At 43.3% G+C, this 9,724-nt stretch overlaps 1 protein-coding gene across 1 annotated transcript in view; it reads left to right on the top strand.

The window, feature by feature from the left end:
- Positions 1 to 599, top strand: part of LOC307076030 (low choriolytic enzyme-like) — a 3,886-nt gene extending 3,287 nt beyond the window's left edge. The window contains exon 10 of the mRNA XM_079736860.1: positions 241 to 599. Within this exon, the coding sequence (XP_079592986.1) occupies positions 241 to 248 (8 nt within the window). The 3' untranslated portion in view covers positions 249 to 599. The remainder of the gene's footprint in view (positions 1 to 240) is intronic.
- Positions 600 to 9,724: the final 9,125 nt, after the last annotated feature.

Here is a 9,724-nt window from a genome sequence, read left to right as displayed (position 1 = left end):
ACTGGTTCGATCCCCGCCTTCTCCCGGCGTGAGTGTCGAGGTGTCCCTGAGCGAGATGCCTCACCCTGACTGCTCCCGAAGAGCTGTCTGTTGCCATGCATGGTTGACACCGCCGTCAGTGTGTGAATGGGTGTATGTGAGGCAATATTACAAAGTGCTTTGAGTGGCCTCCGGTTAGAAAAGTGCAATATAAATGCGATCCGTTTACCATGCATAACGTGTTATGGCGTTCTCTTACAGGTGGCTAGTGAGTTGAAGACAGGATACAAGGCTCTGATGGACGACGCGCTTGCTGACACCCTCTCCTTTACTTTTAAAAGCTAATGGGATGAACACGTTTTTCCAAGGGCTGGGACATGGTCTTTCCTCCCTTCTGTCATTCCGTTTACTAAATCCAGCGCAGATGGATCCCACTCAGCTATACCTAATTGTCCTTGGAAGGCTTCCATCTTGTATTCTAATGGGAAATGATTCATGTTTTTTAACGGGCTTGCTTTGTTTGGAATGACTTCTTAGGGATGACATTGAGGTACCCCCCCACCCCCCCCTTTACTGTCTTAAGACTTAATTAATAAATGCTATTCAAAAAATAAAAAAAACCTGGCTTGCAAGATCAACATTCATTTGCATAACAATGCAATAACCTACCCTGTTCGATTATGTTCAATTACAATATGATATTTGTGTGTGTATGAGTTCGATGTTTTTGCAGTTAGGCCTAAGCGTGTGTGTGTGTGTGTGTGTGTGTGTGTGTGAACAGTGTATTTCTATGCAAAACTGGCCTGTAGCGACACCAGTGATATCATAGTCAACTGCCATCATGCTAGAAGATGGAACTGTTGAGGTTGCAGCCAAAAAGGAAAATAGGCGAAAGCCTATAGAAAGCGAAACTGTATCCGCATTTAGCAGCATTTCTAACTTCGACAACAAACTATCAACACTTTCTTCAGTTTAAGAACTGCCTCAGCTAAGCCTAGCGGGTTGAAAAAAAAATGCAAAAATCTATCCTAGATGGATACATATATAAGTATATCAAAATAGTCACAGGATATATTCAGTGATTATGACGTTTCTTTGGTGGGCCGACACGTTCATGATTTAGAATGTGAGAAAATGTGCTATATCTAAAGAGATTGAGATCTTTTTGCCTAACCCTAACTTTATATAGAGAATACGATGCTATTATTGGACAATAGACAATACTGTTTTACCATTTCAAGGAAAGCGAGAATCCTGCATTCCTTACCTCTCCACAGGTATGTGAACAGAAACAGGCTAACACAGATAATACAATAATGTTGAATACCAATTAAATTTAAGCCAATTGATTCAGTTAAAAATAAAAAGGCCTACATAATAAGTATATATTTTGAGTTCAATGTATTTTTAAATAAACACGAGTAGACTATACCATGGCCTTAAATAAATAAGCCTACACCTCTAAATACAGGCCTATTGTTTAGAAGGAAGGGTCAAATATGCATCATAGCACACATAAAACACACCACTCCACTTTCAGTGAATTTTATTTCATGAAAGCTAATCCCCTACTCTTACTGAATTTCATTTCATGGAAGCAAGCTAATCCTATGATGCTGTTATAGGCCAACATCAACACCTATTGAGAACTGCCCTGAACTGAAGTAATTCAATTCAATTCAATTTTATTTGTATAGCCCTTAATCACCATTACAGTCTCAAAGGGCTTAACAAGTCAAATATTTATGACACCCCCCTTTACCCAAGCCCCCACAAGGGCAAGAAAAAACTCCCTTGAAATTAGCAAGGAAGAAATCTTGAGAAGAAACGCATAGTGGGGGATCCTTCTTCCAGGGATGGTCAGGAGTGCAATGGGTGCCATAATTGACATACAGGTAAATACATGCACAAAAATGGTGATGTGGTGCTGGCCGGTTGACCATGAGGAGAGTCCAGGCATCCAGTCCAGTCACCGCAACATGCTAGAACAGACAGAATAGTGAATTAGAACGGAACAGTACATAGCGGGAATGTATACTGCATTAACAAAACACAAACAACCAGAGTGGTCTTCACTTCGCATTTTCACAATCGTTTTCACAATCCTATGTTCCAAATGCAAGATCGTAGAGGTGCGTTTTGAGCTTTCCTTTGAATAGCTCCACAGAGTCAGCTTCCCTGATCACTTGTGGCAGCCTATTCCATAGGAAGGGGGCTCGATAGGCAAACGCTCTCTGTCCGGCCGATTTCTTTTTAACCTTCGGCAGTGAAAGAAGGCCAGCTCCCGAAGACCGGAGGGACCGAGAAGGACTATAAGGAATGATCAGGTCCTTCAGGTAGGATGGAGAAGATCCATGCACGGCTTTATAGGTTAGCAGTAGCACCTTAAAGTCCGATCTGAAAGTTATTGGTAGCCAGTGCAGAGAGGCGAGAATAGGTGTGATATGATCAAACCTTCTCGTTCTGGTCAGCAGTCTAGCTGCAGCATTCTGTACAAGCTGTAGACTTTTTGTGGTAGATTTTGGTAGTCCCGAGAACAGTGCATTGCAATAATCCAGTCTTGATGAAACAAATGCATGAATCAGTGTCTGCATCCGCTGCAGATAACATTGGTCTGATTCTTGCAATGTTTCTCAGATGGAAAAAGGCAATTCTAGTTATGCTTCTAACATGTTGGTTGAAGCACAGTTGAGGGTCGAACAGGACCCCAAGATTCTTGACTGATGCACTCTGTAGGATGGCGAGTCCATCCAACCACAGTGAGACATCCTCAAACTCTCTCCGGTCCCGCTTCGAGCCGATAATTATCAGCTCTGTCTTCCCAGTGTTAAGCTGGAGGAAGTTTTGTGACATCCAGCCCCTCACCGCAGCTAGACAGGACTCAACCCTCTGGATCTGGGGCGAGTTCCCTGAATCCACTGGAATGAAGAGCTGGGTGTCATCCGCGTAGCAGTGGAAACTAATTCCGAAGCTGCGGATAACGTCGCCCAAGGGAAGCATATAGATTGCAAAAAGTAATGGGCCAAGGACCGACCCTTGTGGTAAGCCAAAGCGTAGTTTGCAGTGTTTTGATTCTGAACCCTCATGGAGCACAAATTGGGTTCTATCTGTGAGGTACGATTCAAGCCAACCAAGAGCCGTACCCCCGAAACCAACATAGTGCTCAAGACAGTGAAGAAGAATGCTATGGTCGATCGTGTCGAACGCAGCACTCAGGTCCAGCAGCACAAGCATTGAGCTTGTATTTTTATCCAAGGCAAGAAGGATGTCATTTACAACTCTTGTAACAGCAGTTTCAGTTGAGTGGAAATTCCTGAACCCTGACTGGAAAGGTTCGAAGAGATTGTTCCTCGTCAGATAATCAACGATTTGCTTTGCTACAATCCTTTCCTGTACCTTGGACAGGAAGGTCAGGTTCGATATAGGCCGATAGTTCCTGACTAAGTCAGGGTCTAGGCCAGGCTTTTTGAGTAGCGGTTTTATCACCGCAGCCTTGAAATTGGAGGGAACAATTCCTGTTGAAAGCGAAAGATTCATAAGCGAGAGGATAGTAGGCCCCACAGTTGGAAGAAGTTCTTTAAGAACCTTGGAAGGGAGAGGATCCAACATACAAGTTGTTGGTTTCGATGCCTTTATCACCTTTTCAAGTTCCACCAGAGGAATTGCCTTGAACTCCAAGAAAGTTGCGTCAGAATTCCCCATCCTACTAGGCAGGACCCCATCCTGACCCACAGGATGTGTAGGACAAGCTGCACGGCAAGCATCAATTTCCTCTCTAATCGATTGAATCTTATTCACAAAGAAATCCATGAATTCACCTGCCATGATGGAAGAACTTACTGTCTCAGTCTGATTCTGAGTCAGACTCTTCACCGTGTCAAAAATAAACTTGGGATTGTTTCTATTCAAGTTGATGATACGGGAAAAGTAGGCGTTCCTGGCAGTAGTCAGCGCACCCTTATAGGTGAGCAGACTGTTGTGCCATTCAAGATGAAAGACCTCAAGTTTAGTCGAGCGCTTTTTGCGTTCAAGGATTCTGCAGCTTCGCTTCATAGTGCGCGTTTCTGTATTAAACCAGGGAGCTGGTTTTTTCAATGATCGTTTTTTAATTACGAGCGGGGCAACTGAATCAATGGCAGCAGACAGGGCAGCGTTGAGGTCATCAGTAAGGCAGTCCACAGAACCCCTATAGTTACAAAGAGGAGCAAGTGAACGGGGTAACTTATCTGCCATCGCTGTAATGGTTGCAGGTGTGATGCGGCGACAGCTGAAAGTAGCCTGCTGATCGTTGCAGGTGCAGGATACCACCACCTGGAAAGTGAGCAAAAAATGGTCTGATAAAGCTGAGGTGTAGGGAGAGACCACTAGCTGTGAGATGTCTACACCGCGGGTCAAAACGAGGTCCAGCGTGTTTCCACCGATGTGGGTTGGGTGCTGGACGAGCTGTTTGAAGCCAAGCGTATCTGCAATGGACAGAAAAGCCCTTGCGAGGGCATCAGATGGGTTATTCACATGAATGTTGAAATCCCCAATGAGCAAAATATTGTCTGAATATGTAGCCAGATCAGCTGCAAAGTCAGAAAACTCATCAACAAAAAGTGAATACGGTCCTGGGGGACGGTATACTATAGCTGAAACGAAAGAGTCTGGAACTCGTTTCGCTTGTCGGGGAGCTGAGGAGCAGAACGCAAGCACCTCAAAGGATCTGAATGTATATCTATTCTTTGGCTTTAAGTTAAGCTTAGAATTAGATATCAGGGCTACTCCACCACCTTTCTTAATTTCTCTAGATACTTGAGCGCTGACGTAATTGGGGGGAGTAGCTTCGTTTAGGGCTAGAAACTCATCTGGTTTTAACCAGGTTTCACAAAGGCCCAGTATGTCGATCTTATTATCAACAATTAGATCATGGACCAAGAGCGCCTTAGATGAAAGCGACCTTATATTCATGAACCCTATTCTGAGTGCTTCCATTTTATTATTTTCAGAGGGAGTCCGATTAACACTCAGCTCTGAAGCGATCAAGGGGATGGTGCGATTTCGACATACTGGTCGCGGCCCTTGCCTGCGGGTTTTACACCTCGAGACAGTGCGAGGCCGCACCACCGTACATATAGGAACAGCGTTATTTTCAGAGGGAGTCTGGTTAACACTCAACTCTGAAAAGATTGGTGCAATAGATACACCTTCCTGATAAACTGGATCAGCTAACCTGTTGCTAGCAGGTTTGCTAAACTCCTGCAACCCAGCGTGCTGTGATTGGATGAGTCACGCCTGGATAAGACATCTGTCTATGTTTTTTGACATAATTGAGGCGCCTAACCCAGTAGGGTGTAGGCCGTCTCTCATGAGCACACCAGGGCGGCCCCACAAGGAGGGCCAGTTATCTATGAAACCAAAGCCCTGCTCCGAACTAAATCGTGCCAGCCAGCGATTTAGAGACAATAATCTACTATAGCGCTCATCATTACCCTTATCGGGTAGAGGGCCAGAGAGGATTAATCGATGCCGACACATCTTTCTGGCGAAGTCACAAAGCCTAGCTATGTTACTTTTTGTGACCTCAGTTTGTCTCGTCCTAGCATCGTTGGTGCCGACATGAACTACAATGTTGTCGAAAGTAGTGTCGGTGTTTGCCAGCACCCTAAGATTAGCTTCAATGTCGGGAGCCCTGGCCCCGGGTAGGCAAATCATTTTTGCTGGCGAGTGTAGTCTAACTTTACGTGTAACAGAGTCGCCTATGACTAGCGTTTTTACCCCCGAAAAGGACTTGCGAGGCAGGCTACTGACAGCAGTCTGCCTCGCAGGTGGTGCTGTAATACCAGAAAATGATCAAACCATCTTCCCCATTTATATCTCTCTATATATATATATATATATATGTATATATATATATATACAGTGGGGCAAAAAAGTATTTAGTCAGCCACCAATTGTGCAAGTTCTCCAACTTAAAAAGATGAGAGAGGCCTGTAATTTTCATCATAGGTATACCTCAGCTATGAGAGACAAAATGAAAAAAAAAAAATCTAGAAAATCACATTGTCTGATTTTTAAAGAATTTATTTGCAAATGATGGTGGAAAATAAGTATTTGGTCAATAACAAAAGGTCATCTCAATACTTTGTTACATGCCCTTTGTTGGCAATGGCAAAAGTCTTTACAAGGTTTTCACACACTGCTGCTGGTATTTTGGCCCATTCCTCCATGCAGATCTCCTCTGGAGCAGTGATGTTTTTGGGCCTTTGCTGGGCAACACGGACTTTCAACTCCCTCCAAAGATTTTCTATGGGGTTGAGATCTGGAGACTGGCTAGGCCACTCCAGGACCTTGAAATGCTTCTTACGAAGCCACTCCTTCGTTGCCCGGGCGGTGTGTTTGGGGTCATTGTCATGCTGAAAGACCCAGCCACGTTTCATCTTCAGTGCCCTTGCTGATGGAAGGAGGTTTTCACTCAAAATCTCACGATACATGGCCCCATTCATTCTTTCCGTCACACGGATCAGACGTCCTGGTCCCTTGGCAGAAAAACAGCCCCAAAGCATGATGTTTCCACCCCCATGCTTCACTGTAGGTATGGTGTTCTTTGGATGCAACTCAGCATTCTTTCTCCTCCAAACACGACGAGTTGAGTTTTTACCAAAAAGTTATATTTTGGTTTCATCTGACCATATGACATTCTCCCAATCCTGTTCTGGATCATCCAAATGCTCTCTAACAAACTTCAAACAGGCCCGGACATGCACTGGCTTTAGCAGGGGGACACGTCTGGCACTGCAGGATTTGGGTCCCTCGCGGCGTAGTGTGTTAGTGATGGTAGCCTTTGTTACTTTGGTCCCAGCTCTCTGGAGGTAATTCACTAGGTCCCCCCGTGTGGTTCTGGGATTTTTGTTCACCGTTCTTGTGATCATTTTGACCCCACAGGGTGAGATCTTGCGTGGAGCCCCAGATCAGGGGAGATTATCAGTGGTCTTGTATGTATTCCATTTCCTAATAATTGCTCCCACAGTTGATTTCTTCACACCAAGCTGCTTATCTATTGCAGATTCAGACTTCCCAGCCTGGTGCAGGTCTACAATTGTGTTTCTGGTATCCTTTGACAGCTCTTTGGTCTTGGCCATAGTGGAGTTTGGAGTGTGACTGTTTCAGGTTGTGGACAGGTGTCTTTTATACTGATAAGGAGTTCAAACAGGTGCCATTAATACAGGTAGCGAGTGGAGGACAGAGGAGCCTCTTAAAGAAGAAGTTACAGGTCTGTGACAGCCAGAAATCTTGCTGGTTTGTAGGTGACCAAATACTTATTTTCCACCATAATTTGCAAATAAGATTTTCTGGATTTTTTTTTTTCATTTTGTCTCTCATAGCTGAGGTTTACCTATGATGAAAATTACAGGCCTCTCTCGTCTTTTTAAGTGGGAGAACTTGCACAATTGGTGGCTGACTAAATACTTTTTTGCCCCACTGTATATATATATATATATATATATATATATATATATGTATATGGCTCAATGTGTTGGGCTACTTGTCATCATTATTTTTTGAAAGTCAAACCATTTAAATAATTAAATTAAATCAACTTAAATCGACTATTACAATTTTTACCTTGGACTAGGCTACTGCCTTGTCTGCATATGTTTTCTTTTCTATTAATTATTTTTTAATTAATTTGATTGTATGACATTGTTAATATGTGAAGCACTTTGAGGGCCCTATTTTAACAGTCTGAAACGCAAGTGAGAAGCGCCAAGCGCAAGTAGCTTTGTGGGTGGTTCTATGTCGATGTCGTTATTTTACCTGCGCAAAAATGACTCTTGCGCCCGGCGCAAATCTAAAAAGGGTTGGTCTGAAGTAGCCTAATTACACATAGGTGTGGTTTGGGCGAAACGTGCAATAAACCAATGAGAGTGCCAGCTCCCATCCCCTTTAAACGCCATGAGCTTATTTTAATCTGACTTGATATTTTGACAGCGTGTCTGCAGTCTCCGATGCCACAGATGCACATGAATTTCAAACTTCAAATGGCTCCGTTTATGGCCAAATAATATGGCCTAATTCACACATGGAATAAGGTTTTCTTCCACAACTTCATCAACTCAAATATTTTCGGCAAAGAAAATTTAACACACATATGATATGCGGTAACTGTGGTTCTATTTAATGATATACGCAATACATTATAAACATTGTTTCTTATCAGTATTGTATGCATTATCGTTATCGACTTGTGTTCCTGATATGCATGTGTCCCCCCGTTAATATACATTGCCATGGACTGTATTATGCGTTACGTGTTAAGTTTGCGTGTGTTTCAACAGATGGACGCACACACGCGCGCCCGCATTCATTAATTCTTTTACACATACACACACGCGCGCCCGCATTCATTCATTCTTTTTAACACTCACTCGCGGTAAAACAATGTTTGCTGACGATCAAATACTCTCATCAATCCTAAAAGTTATGGGCATGTACACGATGTCTATGTCAAGAAAATATGTGTTTGCTGTACGGTGTTTGCAGATGCATTGATTTAAAAGTACAACTTATTACCGCTGTATCAGCTTTCCCAAATAATTTACCAAGAATGGGCCCTGAGTCTGCCTTGTGTATGAAAAGTGCTATATAAATATAGTTGCCTTGCCTTGCCTTGCTATACAAATTTAAATGGACCCAACAAGCATGTAAACATTAAAACAGTCTTAAATGACAACGTATGTAATGATCCATTGTTAATTTAACTTTAGCATGAGGTGCCCCCCCTGTAGCCAAACAACTAGTAACATTCTCAAGTGTGTTTAGGTCCTACACACCAGGCTGTGAGCTCCCTGCTCCCCCTCCCTATACATGTAGTGCCTGTCCACCACACACCAAATGACAACCTAACTATGAAACCCCTGCACCAGGGAAAGGGGTAAAAGTATATATGTGTCCAATATTTTTTAGCGCATCACTCTTCCACAAGACTGGATCTCAAGTGGAGCGGGGCTCGCACAGAAGACCTTTTTTCAGCTCCCCCTGTTTCCTCATAACACACTGAAGGAGTCTTTTGTGTGAGGTGTTGACGTCTGTCTTTCATGTGTTTGATGAAGATCACTTAGAATGGATGGTGGTTGACTGCAACAGAACATTGGCGAATTCGGGGAAATACATTTGGAGGTTAGGGAATGTGGTTTCAGGTTTGACAGTGTGTGAGAAAATTTGATTGCTGGCATTTTTCCTAGCATTAGACACTCACTTGATAAGTAATCAGGTATCAGGAAATACATTTGTTTTTAGTTAGGTAACGCCCTGCTCAGATATTTTCCTCTCTTAACCAGTTCAACACAATGCTTCTTGTTGAGCTTAATTGGTCACCATGTTAGGTAATGCATATTTCACCCAAAGGATTGCCCCAAAGGATTCCAAAATGTGTGTGTGTGTGTTTGTTTGTGTGTGTGTGTGTGTGTGTGTGTGTGTGTGTGTGTGTGTGTGTGTGTGTGCATTTGTTTGTGTGTGTGTGTGTGTGTGTGTGCACTTGTGTGTACTGTATGTGTTTGGGTGTGCATGCATGATTGTTCCCTTTCCACGGCACGCCGTTTCCCGCTACTGACCCTTCGAGTTCAACAGGGTGTGTTGATTTTTAATTGTTTTGGCTCAGATTCAACAAAGTCATGAATTGTCTCCTTACAACCAAGCATGTACTAAAACAATGGAGGAGGACTTTGCAGACGAACCCCCCCAAAAAAACATCAGAGGTCCACCC

This window comes from Pollachius pollachius, assembly GCF_949987615.1.
Source record: "Pollachius pollachius genome assembly, chromosome: 5".
Lineage (NCBI taxonomy): Eukaryota > Metazoa > Chordata > Actinopteri > Gadiformes > Gadidae > Pollachius > Pollachius pollachius.
The sequence above is the reverse complement of the archived record's forward strand: the minus strand, read 5'-3'. Positions and strand labels throughout refer to the sequence as shown.